A 22,577-nucleotide genomic window follows, 5' to 3' on the forward strand; every position below is an offset into this window, starting at 1 on the left:
GACGTTCTCTTCTGATTATTCCGTGTCACAGTTCTGCTATCGGACGCCCCGAGATGAAACGGATTACTCGGAGTCGGTGACGCCAAACACTGTTAAAGGAGAACTCCAGCGCAAAATGAAACTTTGGTCTAATTACACATTGTTACCTAGTCAACCGTTATCTGAGATTAGTTTTCATGATTATCGAATGTAAATAGTTGTATCTCTAAAAATCAGAATCCATCTTTGAAAAACAGACTCTATCAATCGATCTACGAACCGCCGATCCAAATGCGCTGGACCATATGAGATTCTACACAGTTCAGCGCATTTGGATCGGCGGTTCGTAGATCGATTGATAGAGTCTGTTTTTCAAAGATGGCTTCTGCTTGTATACGTGAAGTTGACTGTATGTATAAAATATCTTCTTATTAAACTGTCTGGACACTTACACAGTTCTCAATGCTTCGGTTTGCATGTAGGGACCCTCATTATGCTACCGTGTTAGTGTGGGGCTATTTTGAGCCTTGTTAGTGGTATTAACAAGCGATTTTTATTTGTCATTACTCAATGCCCTATATACTAGCGTTATACTAGCGTTATAGGCTAAACTGTTTTTAGAGATAAAACTATTTACATTCGATAATCATGAAAACAAATCTCAGATAACGGTTGACTAGGTAACAATGTGTAATTAGACCAAAGGTTCATTTTGCACCGGAGTTCTCCTTTAACACGGCGGATAGAAGAATTAGTTTCCCACAACAGCGAAACATCAACAGGCATGTAATGCTGCCTTCAAATTAAATCAGAATTATCGTTAATACAAGTTTCTAAGTCGGAAATTGGACATGAAAAGCCTCTCACATATTTTCTTAAAGGGATACTCCACTTTTATTGGAAATAGGCTCATTTTACATCTCCCCGAGAGTTAAACAGTTTTACCGTTTTCGAATCCATTCAGCCGATCTCCGGGTCTGGCGGTAGCACTTTTAGCATAGCTTAGCATAGATCATTGACTCTGAGTCCAGTAGCATTTATTTCAAAATGACCAACGAGTTTCAATATTTTTCCTATTTAAAACTTGACTCTTCTGTAGTTAAACCGTGTACTAAGACCGACGGAAAATTAAAAGTTAGGAACTACTCTCATTCCGGCGTAAGAATCAAGGAGCTGTGCGGCCGTACCATGGGTGCAGCGGCGTAATGATATGACGAAGCACCTGAAAATAGTCCCCAGCTCGGTAACTTCCAACATGACCGGGACTAAGTTTGTGTAGTTTTTAGGCGGCAAATTAGGTTCCCTGTGCGATAAGCCATGGTTCTGTGCGTAGTAAAGGGCCGTGATAGTAAGTCGAGGGTATATTCGACCGTAATGTTACACCGAATACCAACGAACTTGTTGACAGCAAGTGCTTCGTCATATCATTACGCTGCTGCACACATGGTACGGCCGCACAGCTCCTTGATTCTTACGCCGGAATGAGAGTAGTTCTAGCCATATAGGCTTTGAAAATCACAACTTTTCATTTTCCGTCGGTCTTAGTACACGGTTTAACTACAGAAGAGTCACATTTTAAATAGAAACTATTTAAATATTGAAACTCGTTGGTCATTTTGAAATAAATGCTACTGGACTCATCAGAATCAATGATCTATGCTAAGCTATGCTAAAAGTGCTACCGCCAGAACCGGAGATCGGCTGAATGGATTAGAAAACGGTAAAACTGTTTAACTCTCGGGGAACTGGAGAATGAGCTTATTTACAAAAAAAGTGGAGTATCCCTTTAAAGGAACACTCACTTTTTTCGGAAATAGGCTCATTCTCACCCAGAGTTAAACAGTTTTACCGTTTTCAAATCCATTCAGCCGATCTTCGGTTCTGGCGGTAGCACTGTTAGCATAGCTTAGCATAGATCATTGAATCTGATTAGACCGTTAGCATCTCTCTCAAAAAAAATTACCAAAGAGTTTCGATATTTTTCCTATTTAAAACTTGACTCTTCTGTAGTTACATCGTGTACTAAGACTGACGCAAAATGAAAAGTTGTTATTTTCTAGGCCAATATGACTAGGAACTAAACTCTCATTCCTGCGTAATAATCAAGAACTGCTGCCGCACCAGCAGCGCAATGATATTACGCAGCGCCTGAAAATAGTCCCCAGCTCGGTAACTTCCAGCGTGACCGGCACTAAGTGTGTAATATCATTGCTCCGGCTGGTACGGCAGCAGTTCCTGGATTATTACGCCGGAATGAGAGTTTAGTTCCTAGTCATATCGGCCTAGAAAATCACTTTTTATAGACCCTTTTACAGCCCACGTGATCAAATAGTTGCGCGCGCATTTTGCCAACGGAAGTGGTGTTGTTCCCCACCGGCTCTAACGTGTTAGTAACTCCGAAAGTTTATCAAAACGGTTTCCCAGCATCGAAATGTCTGGTTGTTGCGTTTACGGTTGCACTAATCGATTTTCCACCAAAGGGCTTAAGTTTTACAGGATCCCGACAGGATCACGGCCGTTTCAGAAGAACCTGTGGCTGCAGGCGATTAAACGTGTTGATTGAAGCGAGGACATAATAAAAAATGCTCGCGTCTGCAGCGCCCACACGTTGTTACGTCATCAGTAAAAGGGTCTATTTTCTGTCGGTCTTAGTACACGATGTTACTTCAGAAGAGTCAAGTTTTAAATAGGAAACATATCGAAACTCTTTAGACCGTTAGCATCTCTCTCAAAAAAATGACTAATCAGATTCAATGATCTATGCTAAGCTATGCTAACAGTGCTACCGCCAGACCCGGAGATTGGTTGAATGGATTAGAAAACGGTAAAAACGGCCTATTTCCAAAATAAGTGAGTGTTCCTTTAAGTACAGCACTCAAAATATTTATTACTATGAAACTGATAATCTTCATACCCCAGTTTCTGAGTTGGGCGGGCCATAAACTATCTATTGTTTATTAGTTTTTCCACAACAGCTAAACATGGCAGCACAATAAACTCACAATAAACAGGTAATGCCTTCACATGATATAATTATCATAAATACAAGTTCCCTAGTCGGAAATTTCTTGTCGGAATTTGGACATGAAAAGCCTCAATATTTATTACTAAGAAACTGGGGTATGAAAAGTATCAGTTTCAGAGTTGGGCGGGGCCTTTGTTTGTTTTTTCACAAAAGCTAAATAATTATCGTAAATACAAGTCGGAAATAGGACATGAACGGCTTCTCACATATTTTATCAAGTACAGCCTCTTAAAATATTTATTGACCACATGATATCATAATTATCGTAAATACGTTAAAAAAGTTTCCAAGTCGGAAATTGGACATACCGGTGAAACTGGAAAGATGAGAATATGGTGCAAAAGTTCATTTATTTCAGTAATTCAACTTAAAAGCTGAAACTAATATATTATATAGACTCATTACATGCAAAGTGAGATATTTCAAGCCTTTATTTGTTATAATGTTGATGATTATGGCTTACAGCTTATGGAAACCTCACAATATTTTGAATTTGGGGTTTTCATAAGCTGTACAATCATCAAAATTATAACAAAGGCTTGAAATATCTCACTTTGAATTTTTGAACATGGCGGATGGGAGATCGATTGCTGATGTGAACACTATTGTTTATTAGTTTCTTCATAACCGCTAAACATCACCTTGTACTGTCGTGGAAATATGCATTTTAACATTTTGAAGCATGTGTGTTTTATACACAACAAAAATATCCTTCATATTGACCGGAATTTAAAAACCCTTGAGACTAAACTAAGCTGAAGAACACTAATGTCCACGTGAAAATAATATATAATGATTTAAAGCAATGCATATATCGTGAGTGAAAGGATTAAATCATAAATATCAGGAAAATTGATTTCTAACCTGTAAAAAAGGTTTTCTACACATGTGAACATTCAACACCAAGAGCATGAAACTGATTTCTGGAAGCATTTTATTATCCAGAGATGCCTTTGAAATTCTATATTGGAAAATTATCATAATTTGTGGACACATTAATACAATAACGGTTACAAGCGATCTCTCGTGAGAACAAGTTAAAGTTAAAGTACGCGTAAGCCTGTATTTACACACACCTCCGAAACAAAGTCCACGTCCATCATGATGGAAAAGTGCTTCGACTCTCTCTCTGCCACAGGAGTCATCGGATCGCCTCACACACCGGCGGTACGAGTGTGTGACGGACAGGATCTGACAGAGCGAGCGTCTCGGGAGGAAAGGTGAAGCTTTAGGATGTTTGTAGTGTGAAACATTTTGGTCTCGAACTTCATCTAAACGTTGCGGAAAAAGAAAACATGAGAAAAAGAGCTGGAGTTTAATGTGAGGAACGTCACGCGAGACGCTTTATTTGGAGAGCTTCTTCATCCTCTGGTCCAGAGCGGAGAAGTTCTCCTCCACGGCCACCAGGTTCTCCTTCATGGTTTGCTGGACCTGAGAAAAATATTCAATATTTTATTTTACTAGTGTGTGCAGAACACTATAGTTCATGTGTGACCCTGGGCCACAGAACCAGTCACATGGGTCAATTTTATGAAATTGAGATTTATACATCACATGAAAGCTGAATAAATAATCTCTCCATTGATGTGTGGTTTGTTAGGATAGGACAATATTTGGTCGAGACACAACTATTGAAAATCTGGAATCTGAGGAACAAAAAAATCTAAACATTGAGAAAATCTCCTTTAAAGTTGTGCATTTATGTTCACGATTGTGCTGCATTCACTCACAAAAATACATGTTTTATATATTTACGGTAGGACATTTACTAAATATCTTCATGGAACATGATCTTAATATCCTCATGATTTTTGGCATAACAGAAAAATGTATAATTTTGACCCATACAATGTATAGTTGCTATTGCCACAGATATACCCGTGCGGCTCCAGACTGGGTTTGGGGTCCAGAGTCACGTTTGTGTAAGTGAGGAGAGCAAAATAAAGTAAACTATGACATATTATATCCAAAAATTATGACTACCAGTAACATTTATACAAATGTGGGACCAAAAATGATTGGGACACTTTGAGCTGATCATGTTCTGCTGAAGTGTTTTGTTTTTAATGCTCTTTTTACACACACACTGAACACACTGAAGCATTGCTTGGTCACTGGTTGAGCTAAACTGGTATTATCTAATTGTGTAGTTAAATTTACCAGCTGACAGATATTCAACATAATTCATGTGTGAGAAAGTCTAACAGAAGGATGGACAAAACCAGTCAAATATCAACTGAGTTCTGTCATATTTTATCACCAACTATAGCGAATAAACTGATAATGTGAGGAATGTTGAAGGAGTCTGAATAAACGTTGGTTCGAGTGTGTGTCACGAGCGATACCTGCGTCAGGAGAGTGGTGTTGTCCTTCAGAGAGTTGTTGATCATCTGCTGTGTCGTGTCCAGATGGGTCAACAGCTGGCCGAACTGCATCGCTGAAACACCACAGGAGGAAAGCATAAGCAATAACACACACCTGTACACACGGCATGAAGAGCTGCACAATATATCGAATTTATCGAAATATCACAAATGTATATATCGCAATATGCATATCGCAACAGCTTGCAATAAATGGGGTCATGAACAAAAGACAAAGTTTGTTTTAGCTTTAATAAGTATCAGGATATATTTAATGAAATTTAAGCAATGTTTTATTTTTATATTTTATGATTCAGTATCTTTTATTAAATAAAGCTAATGTAGGATAACCTGAAGCCCTGAGGTTTACACTGATGTTAAATAACACTTCTTATGCTACAGTAAAACACTGATGTTCACTTTCAGAAGTTATAAGGATGTTTTTTTTGTCATAAAAAGAATGTGAAACACATGTAGGTTATATCATTTTAAAGATAATTTAAGTTTATTTTACACACTTTAAGCATTATCGTATCGCATATCGAATATCGCATTATTTAAGGAGTTATCGCATTTTTCTTCAATATCGCACAGCCCTACTGTATTTAGACAGTGAATCTCATGAAACTGTATAGAAATGTTTAGCTCTTCTTTATGTCTCAGCTGTAGAACAACATCATCTTAAAACAATCTGCAATTATTCTAATAATAATTATTATTATTTTGATGAGGTTTGTTATTGTTTTGGGGGGGGATTAATAATAATTTATAATAAAATATTTATCTGCTATAGCACTTATCTTACAATGATCTGTAATTATTATTACTAATAATAACAAAAACATTTTTGGAATTATAATAAAGACGAGTTTCCAGGTTGAAAAATTCCTAGTTGTAAATTGGACATGAATGGCCTCTCTCCTATTTTCTCATGTACGCTCTCTCAAAATATTCAAACAATAATTATTATATAACATTATTACATGGCTTGGTTGAATTCTAATGTAGACTGCGGCCTGTTATTTCTTGATAACACACCGTTGCTAAATATAACAGAGCATTGCCATGGACGCAGGATTCTAACTGTAGAGACGGAACGGACTATTTTCTTTAGCGGAAGCCATATAAATAATTTTTAAATCAATAAATTCCTTTTTAAATCAATATTTTGTGCTAAATTATTGATTTATTTGGTAGGTAGCCATGTAAGGTAGGTCGGTGTTTCGCTATAACAACTGCCTCGATATACATTATCCCTTACATAATAAATAAAAATTTTGGATGGGGGATTAATAATAACAACAACAATTGTATTATTAGTAGTACTATTTATTTTGCGGGTTAATAATAATATGAAGAACAATTTTATAAAAAAATGTTTATTATTATATTTTGCAGAAAGCAAATGAGTTCCCATTTTAGGAAAAATTTTGACATTTTTTGACATTTTGCATACTCTTTCTAGCCAATTAAAAGGATATTCGAATCGCAAACCAAAAGTAGCAGTGAAATGCATTATAAAAAGGCATATGAAGTGAAAGAATACCCTGTTCATGCAGCTCTTTGACAGCCGTCAGTCTCTGCACCACCTGCGGGAGGGACGTGGCCATCGCATCCCACTTCTGAACCACATCGTACAGCTGAGACACCTGGAACACACCACACCTGGTCATACTACACCTGATGATGACGTCATCACTACACGAGACTCTGATTATGATGTCATCAGTACACGACACCAGGGCTGCGTTCCAGTCCAAAATTGTCATGCCATTAGGCTTGTTTGAGATGAGCAAACTCTGCGCAGAACCGATCACCGGTGATCAACGCGAGATGCATGCCGGTTAGAAATGTGTCCGAGTGCGGTCCGCCTGGCTCTGATGTCATGCTGACGTATGTAAAAAAAACTCTCGCGAGCGCAAGCCGCACGTGTCGGATTCTGCAGTCGCGCGCGGTTGCTCTGATGGGGCAACGACTTGCTGACGACACAGCTTAATGCTCATTGGTTTAAACAACCGTGATGTAATGTTCTCTTTTAAAATGTTTGAATTTAAAACTCTGATTTCGTGTTTTTGTGTATTATGTGTGAGTATTCCCAAACTCTCTGACAGTGCGATCTCATATGGATTATGTGATTATGTATTTTCTATCAAAAATATATATAGCCTATATAAAAAAAACATGTCTGTATTAAAGAAAAAAAATATATTGATAAACACGTAGCCTATTTGGAATGGGATTAAATAACAAGTGCTTTGGGTGTCTTGTTCATTATATTTATTTTCATATAAAAGCAACAGAACTTAAATTACATCCAGTTTATTAGCAACACTTGTGCACGAGCGTGAATCCCGCGATATCCATCTTTGATCTCACAGGTGTCAGATCCACTGCGAGAAGAGATAACTGTCCTTCACTTTTTTCACTCCTCCCCTCACTTCAGCCGCCTACTCTCGACTACATTTCAGGCGAGGCAAGGCGCATCTCAAACAAGCCTACTCTGCTAACTTCCCTCCATCTCGTTCACTCGGATGTACGTCATTGCTTACGTTGCATGAGTGCCACTTCTGGCGGAAACTGCAATGGACTGAATTGGAACGCGCTAAGCCTTTGATCACTTGGAATCAGCTGTGGAGTTGATTTATTATTTTAATTTATTTCCCCTGTAAGAATGTATTTGTTTAATGCAGCATCCAAATGTATAAAAAAATTATAATTAATATATCAGAGTTGTTTGTTGTAGTGGTGATTAGACGAGATCTGTGACCTAAAACGTCACAATTGTACTGCATTGTGGGACATATAGTTGCCTGAAGTGTACATATGAAGTAGACTCGCTCGAGTAAAATCGAGGGTCTGTCCATATAAACTTCCCTCGTCCACTTCACGAAGTGGAACGCACCTAAAAATGGCGGCAGGGAAGTGCTTAGGGAAGTTCGCAAGTGCGTGTCTAAAAGTGGACTGGAACGCAGCCCTGGTCATACTACATATGATGATGATGTCATCAGTACAGTCATGTGGGACGCACCTTATTCTGGGTCTCCGCATCCTCGATGGCCGCCTTGTGTTTGGCAATCTCATTCATCTTCCCCAGAACACTCTGAAGAAAAACAATCACACCGCAGTCAGTCTCCACAACAACAGCTCCATATACAGTCACACCAAACATTATTCAGACACCAGATATCATTACTGACTGCACTCAGGACACTATAGTTCATCAATGTAAGTGAGGAGAGCAAATTAAAGTAAACTGTGACATATTATACTCTTAAAGTGACTACCAGTAAAATGTATACAAATTTGGGACCAAAAATTGACCACATGTTCTGCTGAATTGTTTTGTCTGTAACTGCTAATGCTCTTTTTACACACACACTGAACACAATGAAGCATTGCTTGGTCACTGGTTGAGCTAAACTGGTATTATATAATTGTGTAGTTAAATTTACCAGCTGACAGATATTCAACATAATTCATGTGTGAGACAGTCTAACAGAAGGACGGACAAAACCTGTCAAATATCAACTGGGTTCATAACTCTAGAAAATGGTAATAAAATGACAATAACTCAAACTATAGCGAATAAACTGAGAAATGTTGAAGGTGTCTGAATAAAGTTTGGTTTGACTGTATACTCATATGATGAATCCTTATGTTTACCTGTAATCGGGCTTCCACCTGGTCCAGTGTGGCGGCGTCCAGCGCACTGACACGAGCCTGCAGAAGCTCGATAGTGTCCTGTGAGTTATGAAAGATTATTATTCCCATCACATATCAACATTCACTCATTTTACATCAAGCAATTCAAGTTGTCAAGCAGTGTTGTTTTTGGCAGCCCTTTTAGTTTTAGTTTTAGTCTTAGTCTTTTTGACGAAAATGCTTTTTAGTTTTAGTCACATTTTAGTCACTTATAAACTTGATAGTTTTAGTCAAGTTTTAGTCGACGAAAACGCAAAAAGGTTTTAGTCAAGTTTTAATCGACGAAAACACAAAAAGGTTTTAGTCAATTTTAGTATAAAAAAAAGAAAGAAAAAAATTAGTCTTTAATAAATTAATTTAGGTTAAAAAGTATTGGAAATGGGCTTAGGTTTGACAGGTTGCAGCAAGTTGCAATTCATAAAACAACAGTTAACCTTAAAACCTTTGCATAATAAACTAGACTTTCTGAATAATTCGATTGGTTGGGTCCTTACATGCGCTTCGCTTCACACACGCACACTAGCACACACACGCAAGGTCTCTCGTCCCCTTTCTCTGCTGTGCGCGCGCTACACATGCGCGCTCTTGCTCGCTCTATCTAGATTCCGAGAGATTCAGATTTGCGGGTAATTCTGAAATTATCGTACATTATGGGATTTTTTTCATTATTGATCGTACATCGTACAACAACGATTAGAATGCGGCATTGCTGATACTTTTTTTTTAGCTCAAAACAGACCGATTTCACGCAGAATAGGCAGAAATGACATTGTGAACGTCAGACTTATAATCATTTTCGTTCCATCTCGTCTCGTCAACGAAAACTCGAAAACGTCTCGTCATGTTTTAGTCACCTTAGAGCCATTTTTAGCTAGTCATCGTAACGTTATCGTCATAAAAAAAAGGTGCGTCAACGAAATAATTGCGCTATCGTCATCGTTGACGAAAACAACATTGTTGTCAAGTGGTCTCCTGATGTGCTATCTTTGTATTTTCTGGTGATTCCACAGTCACTAACATGCATTAAACTCCTTTTATTTTCATTAATGCGTCGTGTGTGTGTGTGTGTGTGTGTGTGTGTGTGTGTTCACCGTCAGACTGGCTCCCTGGACCCCGGCACTGAGCGGACCCTGAAAAAACACACAAAAGGTTCAAAAGTTTGCATATGTGTTTTATGTTGAGTATAATATTTGATGCATCAGGCGTTTATGGCTCATAGTCTCTGATATTGTGAGAATATGGAGGAAAAACAGGTCAATTTTATTCAGAGACTCAAACTGAGCAAAAATATGCAGATTCTGATGTTTATATGAAATTCTGATGCTTGTAAATCAATGAGATCTTTATATCAGTAGCAGATACTTACATAAAATGCACATAAATATCAATATCTTATAATAAGATCATTATTATATTTAAATGTTTAGTTATATGTTCAAAGCTCTGTAGTTTTAAAACATATAACCCAATACAATGATGCTTGAGAAATGAAGAAATAACCCTTCCTCAAAAGCCTGATGGTCATATTTGATACTCATCATTTTTATAATAAATGATGTCTGGATAATCATGCAAACCTTTAGTCCAGTTTAAATATTACTAACAATATTGAAATTATTATTATGTTTAGTTGATAAAAATCAGTGCAGATTTCAGATCATAAAGACTGAAAGGACGTTTGTACAATTAAACTGAGTCTAAACTGTCAGAGACGGAAGGACTGGAGGAGATTGACAGGTTTATCAGATCATGTTCATCAGAAATTCATGAATCAAATATGTGGCTCTATAGGGTTAAAAGCATCAGCTCTGGTGTCTCGTGCACCTGTTTATCCGAGCCGGAGCCGATGGACATCTCCAGTTCAGCCAATCGCCTCTCGAGCTCTGCAACCTACAGTCACAGAGAGAACCAGCGTCAGAAACACACCAGGAAGTGACATCACAACGGATTAGCGGTGGAGCAGATCGCAGTTGATCAGTACGGACCATGTTTCGGCACACATTTCATTCATTCATTTAGCAGACGCTTTTATCCAAAGCGACTTACAAATGAGAACAATAGAAGCAGTGAAACTAACAATAGGGAACTATACGGTTATCCGGACCACACGTGTGTCTTTTAGTCCCGTATAGTCATCCTTGATTGGTCTTAACCCCAGTGACGAGTAGGTTTAGGGGCGGGGTTAGGGGTAGGCCATCGTATGATTGGTCTTAACCCCAGTGATGGGCAGGTTTAGGGGCGGGGTTAGAGGTAGGCCATTGTATGATTGGTCTTAACCCCAGTGATGGGTAGGTTTAGGGGCGGGGTTAGGGGTAGGCCATCGTATGATTGGTCTTAACCCCAGTGATGGGTAGGTTTAGGGGCGGGGTTAGGGGTAGGCCATCGTATAATTGGTCTTAACCCCAGTGACGGGTAGGTTTAGGGGCGGGGTTAGGGGTAGGCCATCGTATGATTGGTCTTAACCCCAGTGACGGGTAGGTTTAGGGGCGGGGTTAGGGGTAGGCCATCGTATGATTGGTCTTAACCCCAGTGACGGGTAGGTTTAGGGGCGGGGTTAGGGGTAGGCCATCGTATGATTGGTCTTAACCCCAGTGATGGGCAGGTTTAGGGGCGGGGTTAGAGGTAGGCCATTGTATGATTGGTCTTAACCCCAGTGACGGGTAGGTTTAGGGGCGGAGTTAGAGGTAGGCCATTGTATGATTGGTCTTAACCCCAGTGACGGGTAGGTTTAGGGGCGGGGTTAGGGGTAGGCCATCGTATGATTGGTCTTAACCCCAGTGACGGGTAGGTTTAGGGGCGGGGTTAGGGGTAGGCCATCGTATGATTGGTCTTAACCCCAGTGACGGGTAGGTTTAGGGGCGGGGTTAGAGGTAGGCCATTGTATGATTGGTCTTAACCCCAGTGACGGGTAGGTTTAGGGGCGGAGTTAGAGGTAGGCCATTGTATGATTGGTCTTAACCCCAGTGACGGGTTGGTTTAGGGGCGGGGTTAGAGGTAGGCCATCGTATGATTGGTCTTAACCCCAGTGACGGGTAGGTTTAGGGGAGGGGTTAGGGGTAGGCCATCGTATGATTGGTCTTAACCCCAGTGATGGGCAGGTTTAAGGGCGGGGTTAGAGGTAGGCCATTGTATGATTGGTCTTAACCCCAGTGACGGGTAGGTTTAGGGGCGGAGTTAGAGGTAGGCCATTGTATGATTGGTCTTAACCCCAGTGACGGGTTGGTTTAGGGGCGGGGTTAGAGGTAGGCCATCGTATGATTGGTCTTAACCCCAGTGACGGGTTGGTTTAGGGGCGGGGTTAGAGGTAGGCCATCGTATGATTGGTCTTAACCCCAGTGACGGGTAGGTTTAGGGGCGGGGTTAGGGGTAGGCCATCGTATGATTGGTTTAGGGGCGGGGTTAGGGGTAGGCCATCGTATGATTGGTCTTAACCCCAGTGATGGGTAGGTTTAGGGGAGGGGTTAGGGGTAGGCCATCGTATGATTGGTCTTAACCCCAGTGATGGGCAGGTTTAGGGGCGGGGTTAGAGGTAGGCCATTGTATGATTGGTCTTAACCCCAGTGACGGGTAGGTTTAGGGGCGGAGTTAGAGGTAGGCCATTGTATGATTGGTCTTAACCCCAGTGACGGGTTGGTTTAGGGGCGGGGTTAGAGGTAGGCCATCGTATGATTGGTCTTAACCCCAGTGACGGGTAGGTTTAGGGGCGGGGTTAGGGGTAGGCCATCGTATGATTGGTTTAGGGGCGGGGTTAGGGGTAGGCCATCCGAAAAATGATCCGGTCCGTGGCTCAAAAACCGTAAATGATCCGAACTATGTATTCTGTGATCCGCTCCACCGGTACGCCGGATGTTAAACGAAGCCGTACCTTGGCAGATTCGGTGAACTTCTCTTGCTCTGGTCGGCTGTGAAGCTCGTAGAGAATCACTCCATCCGGGCCTTTGGGTGGCGCTGTCTTTCCCTCTGCCCCCGAACCGCTCCTGACGCCCCGCGCCACTTCCAGCTGCGTCAACAACCGCCTGCGCCGAGAGGAACACAGAAGAGATGCTTCACACACACATACACTTGTGTAGCAAGTAAAATTATTGTATTCGAATATTCAAGTTCATAAAAATCTAATATTCGAATATTAGTTTATTTAAATGTCGTTTAACGAGAAATACGTTTTTTTTTTAAGTTTAAGATTGTTGTTTTTTGTCACCATTTCTGAACAAGGTTACATTAGCCAATATACAATGCGCTAATTTTGAGTGGCTCAATAGCGCGATATGCGGTATTATCGACATTTATTTATTTATTTTGATTTATTTAAATGTGTTTGCTATATAAATAAGTGTTACGATGTGGTCAGTAGGCACTAAAACGAGGACATTTTCAGTAACCAATATAACCGAAACTAAACAGCGTTGAAACAGGAAGTAAAGTAAACAGAAGAGAATGTCAAAATAAGGGTCCTCATAACAGAACATAAACCTGACAATAAGCTCATTAGCCTTTTTTATATATATATAACAGTTAGGTCTGATCCTCGAATCTGACTGGATAAGAGGCTTTCTGCTGATATTTCACCGGTATCATCATCGTCTTCGTCTCGCGCACTGAAAGGCTGTCAGTCAGCGCACTCTTTGAGTGAGTCATTAAACCATTCATTCAACGAACACATTCAAAAACACTGATTCATTAAATGATAGATGTAATGAAACAATTATTTTAAACTTTGAGTGCCACTTTTCAAGGCTCAGCTGACCAGCAATGCGCCGCATGGGTAAAGGCCATTGCACACTGAGTCCGAAATTCGCATCCGAAATTTTCGCACGTTAAAAAATAAATACGACCTCACGTTATGTCAATCACGCTTGCACACTGACTCCGAAACTTTCGTCCGTCATAAAAAAAATCGAAACGGGTTCGATTTTCTGCGTTTTTCGCATCCGTAACAAGCAGTTTGAATGGTGCTTTGAATGGTGCTTTGACAATTCAGAGCCACCGAATCACGAATACGAAAAAACGCATACGAAAATTTCAGACTCAGTGTGCAATGGCCTTAACGCTGAAGCTGATGCTTCAATTAAAGGGATAGTTCACCCAAAAATGAAAACTCTGTCACTAATTCTCATGTGAGTGAGACGGCCACAGAAGTCTGGACTCACTTGGCCAGAGCTCCGTCAGGGTCGGTGAGGTTGATGTGTGCGTTGGGTCCGAGCAGAGAGTCCAGATGAGCAGAAACCAGCTGCTGTTTGAGCTGCGCCGCCTGCTGAGCCAACGCCACCGGAGTCAAGCGCTCCTCAGCACTGCTCTCTTTAGTGGTGACCTGCAGAGACACACACACACACACACACACACACACACACACGCATGAACGTCAGCAGCACTGCTATCTTCAGGGGCGGAAACAAAGTGAATAACAAAAGTCATGTAATTAAAGTCACCATGAAATCAAAATTGACACTTTGTATCTTTTCTATGGAATATTGCAGATGGTGATTCATCTTTATTTGATGAACTATAAGCAGGGGTCAGTTGCATACTTAGCAACTTAGCCACTATGTTAAGACTGTCTTAAGAACTAGTTTGACGTCGGCACCGATAGCCTCATGCGTAGTGCGCCGACATATAGCGCCGGTGCGCTTCGGGTGACCCGAGTTCGAATCCCGGCTCTTTTGGACCTTTCCCGATCCCGTCCCCTGTCTCTCTCCCACCTCACTTCCTGTCCACTCTATACTATCCTATCACAATAAAAGCAAAAATCACAAAAAACTCAAAAAAAAAAAAATTTATAATAATTATTATATATATATAAATATATTTGAAAAAATAACTAGTTTGACCAGCTAGCAGTTAGATAAGAGTTAATAAAATCAGCCTTATTTTTCCAATTCAAATTAGATTGTAAAAAGTTAAAACGTCTTGGGAAGGAAAAAAAATTAGATGACTAATTTTTAACGTCACATAATTAAAGTCACCATGAAACCAAAATTGACACTTTGTATCTTTTCTATGGAATGTCGCAGATGGTGATTTGAGAACTCGCGTGAATGAAAGAGGCGCAGATGTTTCAATAAAAACTAAAACTTGAAATGTAAATTAATTAAACCTAAATAGCAATATTTAAAAACAAAAAAATTATAAAATGACAAAAGCACATAATAAAATTTAAAGAATATATGAAAATTTGAATAAAACTAAAATAACTGATATAGATTCCGGTATAAAGAACCAACTTATACTGTGAAAAAGTATTATTATAAATGATTATTATTTATTACTTTTTTCATTTCTATTAAATTCCACTATTATTGTCTTTTTCTACTTATTTATAGTCATGTAATTTTTTTCTCTTTTTTTTAAAATCAAATTTCATGCGAATATTGCAGATGGTGAGAGTATATGAGAACTCGGGAAATGAGAGAAAAGCCGATGTTTGTTTCTGACCTGAATACGCTCCACATCTTGGCAGAGCTCGTGAATCTCGTTCACCAGCCGCTGGTACTTCTGCTGAGGAGTTTCCTTCACGCCACAGCCCTCCGCCAACTGCAGGACGAGAGAACATTAATCAGAACAAACGATGAGGGACTCCATTAAACTGAAGCGGTTCGAGTCACTCACGAGCTCGTATTCTCCAGACTCGTAGCCCACCCTGCTGTTCTTGCTGATGCGGTCCGAGAAATCTGCACACAATCACCAGAGTTATTTTAGTATCATTGAAATAGTGTTATAGTTGTACAGGTGAAACTTGAGAAATTTGAATATGGTGCAAAAGTTTATTTATTTCAGTAATTCAACTTAAAAGGTGAAACTAATATATTATATAGACTCATTACATGCAAAGTGAGATATTTCAAGCCTTTATTTGTTATAATTTGGATGATTATGGCTTACAGCTTATGAAAAGAACACATATACCGGTATTCTGATTTTGAATTTTGGGTTTTCATATATATAGGCCTATATTATTTAATATTTTTTTTATATTTGAAGTTTTAGTCATTTTGTATTAAGAAAAATTATTTTAGTAAAATAAATATAAAATATATTTGGTGAAAATACAGCTTTTAATGTAGTTTATGTGTCTATGTGGTGTGTTTAATCTGCTTTAACACACACATGTGTAAGTTCATAAGTCGACAGCATTGCTGAGTATTTTCTGCTTAAAACTGCAGTGAACCAAAGACAGTCTCAAACACACGGTTTGAAATCGCTGGTGTTTCTGACGTCACACACTACCTTGTAACCAATCAGATCAACGTGTGATCGTCCACCAGTGGATCTCTGAGTGAGTGAGTGGAGGCGGGGCTCATTTGCATATTCATAGAACCGCACATACTAAATGAGGCAAGGGTGTCGAGTTACATTCAAGATATTTTAAGGCATGAAGATTTTCAAGAAAAAAAACGTTTAAATATTTAATTTTGGTGATCAAAGATGAGTTTTAAGGAATAAAATGACTGACTTTAAACACTATTTCATCCCTGGTCATTTTTTTCTCATTTCAAGCAACATTTTTTTAATGGTTTTTGTTTACTATAATATTAGTCAGACTCAGACACAAGCAAAACCAGATCCAGTTTCTCTGACTGAATTTACATATCTGTAAACTATACTATTGATCAAATCCTTACTTTGTTGCCAAAGATCAATTATAAACGAACCATCTTTATCAAAACACCATTTAGAAGCCAAGACGGGTTTTTTGAGTCATTATAACAGCTCGAATGCATCTCGTCTCTTACGACAACGACCAGTGAAGTTTTTAGAGATGCACCGATTACAATTTTCTTTGATCTGCCGATACCGATTTAAGCCGATTCCGATTTCATTTTTTCTAGCCACTTTACAGCACACACAAATATTTATTTTCTTTATATATTTTTTTATAAAACACCATATACTTTTACCCAAACTGAATAATAAAAACAAGTTTAATTGGGTAAATTTTCTATAAATATTTGAGTCTTTCTTTTTTCATTTTCTTTTCTGACATGGTCTACTCTAGTTCTTGTTCAAACACACTAGACGTGCAAATTCTGTGCATTTTGGGCACTTTTTGTGTGAAATCATATTTATTTTGTCCATCAAAAATGTGCTTTCACTTTGGCTGAGCAGCAGAAATAGACTCGGCGCCGAAACCCGCTTCACCGCTGCTCATGGCCGTAATTCACGAGGTTTCCTACATGTGTGTTCCGTGTGTGCGTGTGATGCTGATGTTGCGTGATGTTAATCATGCGGCGCCCGAGTGCATTTGACCGGCATAAAATCGGCATATTTCTCGACTGACCGGCCGGTCGCCGAAAAAACCCCGCCAATTCCGGTCACCAGCCGATCAATCGGTGCATCTCTAGTTTAAAGTTTAGATTACAAACAGTGTAACAAATGAGAACAACAACAACAAACATAACAAATATAAACAGTCTTTTGTGAGAATTGCTTACAGAAACCGCTGTACTCACCCAAACCCTTGGTGCTGACGTGTTTGTCTTTAAACTTGTCGTAAGCGGCGTTGGGATTGACGACGATCCGCTCCACGCTGTCGCTGCACAGCTCCTCCTGTGAGACGAGTTATCAACCAATCACACGAGAAACGCATGCAGCTGATCATAAAAGAGATGCTTCTGAAGCTCTGATTGGCTGAGGCAGCTAAGCCCCTCCCACAGAAGGGGCGTGGCTGATTGCAATGTTGATTTTAAGAGTGACGTGCGTGCCGTAATCACACAGGACTTTTGTGGAGCTCAACTGATTTAATTCACTCAAACAGAAACACGTCTACACGTGACTCGTAGACCATCATGCATCAGTGCGTGCACCAAACAATTTATCCTCTCACTCACACACACACACACACACATCAATCTGACAGGAAGAGATTCAAGCCGACGGGGTTTAATAAGCTCCAAATACTGCAGAGAAGTGAAAACATCTATGCTTGACTGCAAAACGGTTTAGTGTGTTACTACTAGGGTGCTTTCTACGGCTCAATCCCCTCTTTAAATGTACATTTTATTTAGTAATCACTACTAAAAGTTCATTATGAAAGAAAACTATGAAGCTGAAGCGTCAGTACGTTGCTCTGAGGCGTCTACTGTGGCCATTAAGTTGGAGAAACATGAACACACACTTCCACAGACTGATGAATGCAAGCGTACGGTGAACTCACACGGTATTTGACACTTTTCTGTTTTAATTGGCTGGGAATGTCAGCATTTTCACCATCATTTAAAGCACATATGTTGCATATACAGACTTTTATGAGAATAAATGCACTATCCAAACTTAAATGTTTGTAATTCAATATTGCTTTAGAATATAGACCTATGTAAAGTACGAAAAAGTTATGAAAGTTTAGATTTACTGTTAATAAAATATGTTAATTAAAGTATTAATTAATACTTAACACCACAACTGTTTCCAGAATTGATAATAAATCATCACATTAGAGTGATTTCTGAAGGATCATGTGACACTGGAGACTGGAGTAATGATGCTGAAAATTCAGCTTTGAATATTTCACAATATTACAGTTTTTTCTGTATTTTTAATCAAATAAACGCAGTCTTGAAGACTTATTTCATTTTTATTTTATATAATATATATATTTTACAAAGTATTTTTACTATAAAATTACAAACAGCTTTGACAATTTCACAATATTACTGTTTTTTCTGTATTTTTAATCAAATAAACGCTGGCTTGATGAGCATAAGACTTATTTCATAAACATTTTTTATTTTATATAAAATATATTTTACAAATTATTTTTACAATAAAATTACAATAAAATAAAAGCCATTAATCTAACAAGGTTGTGTCCCAAATTTGAAGTTGATATCACAAAAAGTTTTGATTTTAAGATTTTGTTCTATACCAAAAAATCCACATTCCATTGAATTATTTTTGATGCATTTTCCTGTAGCAAATTAATACATTTCTGTCCAAATATCACTTATATCACAAAATATAGTCACCAAATATGGAACCTTAAGAATCAGACCTATCCGACGATATCTTACATGATAATAAATTAGTTAAAATAAATTTTGAAATATGATACCTGGCGACGCCCACATGGGGGAGGAGCCAGCTAAAATGATTTTAAAGTACCATTTCCATGGTAACACAATGTCTAATTACAAAATGGTTTTCACAGGATGAATTTGTGAGTTTATAAGCTTTCGAATGATACCTAATTTATGATGATTATTAAAATATATGATAGTTAAGGCAGTGACCGTTAAGGGATTAAAGAGATCTATATGCATCTGCACTTTACAGGGCATTAATTATTGCTCAATATTGCCAATCACATTAATGCTCAGAGGGGGAAGCATTAGTCCAAATGCGTGTGGAGTTCACAGATGCACATGCACAGATCGCGATCTGATTGGTTTAGAAGAGTCACTGGGTGTTAAAGGGGAATCAGAAACTCTTACCAGCTCCTTTGGGTCCCCAAAGACAGTTAGAGCAAAAGAGAAAGAGAAAAACAGAAGAGAGTGAGGAAGAGAAAGAGAGAGAGAGATATTAATGTAGTTATCATATGACATGCACAACAGGAGCTGAAGGGAAGGGAGAACAGAGCGCTGTGTTGTTGTGAGCATCACTGGATTGCTTGTTTATTTCATCAGTCTTAATAAGAGCCGCAGGGGCTCGTTCCCACAACTGATACTGACTAACGACTGTGCGTTTCTCCATCTGATCATCCTATGAACACAAAACTGCTCTCGGGTCAGCGGGTAATGTTATCTCCACCTGTTTTACACAAGAGCAAATGCTGAACGCACTCAAACACAGTCTACGGAAACGAGCATTAGTCGAGGTGTTCTGGGAAGAGAGCAGATGTTAGTGACACAGACTCCATCACTTCAGGAATAAGATCAGAGTCACACACACATGGAGAGACGGAAGGAAGAAGGACTGCACAACTCATCAACATAAAACCATAATCGCAAATCACAAAGAAAAAACAGGCTTTATTTTATTTTACGGTGTCCTTGTTACATGTACTTACCATAGTAATAACAGTAAATTAACATAATTACATGCTACTAACCCTCAACCAAACCCTAACCCTACAGTGAGTACATGTAGTTAATTAATATTACTCAGTATTATATATAATTACACTGTAACAATGACAACTTAATATAAAATTATAGTTTATTTTTGTATAAATACACACATATATGCATGTATATATTTAATAAATATTTGCATGTATATATATTTCTACATAATTTATTTTATATGTAAATATAAATATTTGATAAGAAAAAAGTGTTATTTATATACATGCATATATGTGTATTATAAATACAAAATAATTATACAGGGTACCCTTTATTATATATTATATAAACAAACTTTTATTTTGGATCCGATTAATCGTTGCCCAGCACTAATTATTTCTCCTAAATACTTTCTGGGTTTATGGTAAAATATTAAAATATTTATATTCTTCGAAAATATTTTTATTTGGTAATATTAATAATAATACTAAAAAATTATATTTTTAAAATTGCTATTTTATATTCATACTGATATATAATATTTTGGCCAAATTGTGCAGCCCGTTAAATAAGCACAGCAAACCTTTTTTAAATTGCATTTTACATCATAAAATTTCTTAAAAAAATTGCAAATGATATATATTTTTCTTACAAAGAGTTTGTGCAGCCCTAGAAGTACATTTATATTTATATAGCACTTTTAAGCGCAAAGTGCTTTATACAATATAAGAACATATTCTATAAGCAGAGTGATAGAAGGAAGTTAGTGAAACACACACACACACACACACACACACACACTACTTCTGTCAAACTGTCAAATTTACCACCATTTGTTACTTAAAACTCACTTTAACAGCTAAACGTCACGCCACACCATTTCTCAGGAAGTTAGTGTTAGTTCTAACAAACAGCATGAAGTTAGAAACCCTGAATACATGAGCCATATTCTATAAACAAAGAGATAATATCACAGGAGTAATGAACCAGACATTGAGTCCTCGAGGTTATTCATTATAATTGAATAACTGTATAGAGCAGGTTACAACCTGTGACGCACTTTTACCAACTCACACCTTTATCATAATGTAATGAGCCCACAACACACACACACACACACACACACACAGGCAAAACTAGTTGTAAAGAACCTGTTCTTAGTTAAAATAAGATAAAATAATAAACACCCCGTTTCTAATTGTGCGACTTTCCCTGATTAGAAAACAGGCAGGAAGATTTCAACCCATGCATTTCCTGTATTAGAGAATCATGGACGTCTTACTTGCACAAACTAGCGTCCGGAGCGGGTCAAACGGGGATGGTGGGTTAGTGAACGGGGAGGGAGAGTAGAATTAGCTCTAATGTGAGTCACTGCACACACACACACACACACACACACAGATGCTCACCGACTCAAACTGCGCCTGGTCATCCTCGGGCAGATCGCTCGTCTCATAGACGTCAGGCTCGTTGGAGGCCTGTGGGGAAATTATGACATTTTAATAATGATGTCACTTCAGTAATATAATGTCAAAGGCATATAACAGACTTAGATCCGAGTGTGTGTGTGTGTGTGTGTGTGTGTACACAGTAAAACGTTACTATTTTTTATGTTTTTGAAAGACGTCTCTTATGCTCATCAAGCCTGCATTTATTTGATCAAAAATACAGAAAAAAACAGTAATATTGTGAAATATAATTCACATTTTAAATAATAATTTTCTATTTTAATATAATTTTATGTACAGGTGAAACTCGGAAAATTAGACTATCTATTATATAGACTTATAGAGAATTTTGATGATTATGGCTTACAGCTTATGAAAACCTTTTCACAATATTTCATAAGCTGTAAGCCATAAATCACCAAAATTATAACATATAAAGGCTTGAAATATCTCACTTTGCATGTAATGAGTCTATATAATATATTAGTTTCACCTTTTAAGTTGAATTACTGAAATAAATGAACTTTTGCACAATATTTTTTGAGTTTCACCCGTAAAGTTTATGTCAAAGCTGTGATTAAAAATGTCTATTTTAAATAAATGCTGTTCTTTTATTAACTCTTTTTACATCAATGAATCCTGAAAAAAAGTATCACAGGTTATTAAAAAATATTAAGCAGCACAACTGTTTCCAACATTGATAAATCATCATATTATACTGATTTCTGAAGGATCATGTGACACTGAAGACTGGAGTAATGATGCTGAAAATTCAGCTTTGAATATTTCACAATATTACTGTTTTTTCTGTATTTTTAATCAAATAAACGCAGACTTGATGAGCAAGACTTTTTTCATAAGCATAAAAAAATAGTAACGTTAATGTTTCCAAACTTTTGACCGGTACTGTACCGTGACACACAAACTTTATATACATGTAATATGCCAAAAAAGTAGGGGGAAAAACAGAATAAAAATAGTTATGGATGTAATTTTAAAGAGTAAATGTAAATGTAAAAGCCTGTAATTAAAAACCCATCTTAATTGAGCACCATAGACTTACAGC

General features: G+C 38.1%; 1 protein-coding gene across 2 annotated transcripts in view; it reads right to left on the bottom strand.

Moving 5' to 3' along the window:
• Positions 1–3,921: 3,921 nt before the first annotated feature.
• dctn2 (dynactin 2 (p50)) overlaps positions 3,922–22,577 on the bottom strand; it is a 19,364-nt gene continuing 708 nt past the window's right edge. For both annotated transcript variants that reach the window (XM_079627468.1, XM_079627467.1), the window contains exons 2-14: positions 21,473–21,541; positions 17,514–17,610; positions 15,673–15,734; positions 15,499–15,597; positions 14,217–14,377; positions 12,935–13,085; positions 10,894–10,959; positions 10,161–10,199; positions 9,031–9,108; positions 8,396–8,467; positions 6,914–7,016; positions 5,350–5,441; positions 3,922–4,435 (exon numbers count right to left, since the gene is read on the bottom strand). In XM_079627468.1, coding sequence (XP_079483594.1) covers positions 4,349–4,435; positions 5,350–5,441; positions 6,914–7,016; positions 8,396–8,467; positions 9,031–9,108; positions 10,161–10,199; positions 10,894–10,959; positions 12,935–13,085; positions 14,217–14,377; positions 15,499–15,597; positions 15,673–15,734; positions 17,514–17,610; positions 21,473–21,541 — 1,176 coding nt within the window. In that variant the 3' untranslated portion in view covers positions 3,922–4,348. The remainder of the gene's footprint in view (positions 4,436–5,349; positions 5,442–6,913; positions 7,017–8,395; positions 8,468–9,030; positions 9,109–10,160; positions 10,200–10,893; positions 10,960–12,934; positions 13,086–14,216; positions 14,378–15,498; positions 15,598–15,672; positions 15,735–17,513; positions 17,611–21,472; positions 21,542–22,577) is intronic.

Source organism: Phoxinus phoxinus (genome assembly GCF_949152265.1).
Source record: "Phoxinus phoxinus genome assembly, chromosome: 11".
Classification (NCBI taxonomy): Eukaryota; Metazoa; Chordata; class Actinopteri; order Cypriniformes; family Leuciscidae; genus Phoxinus; species Phoxinus phoxinus.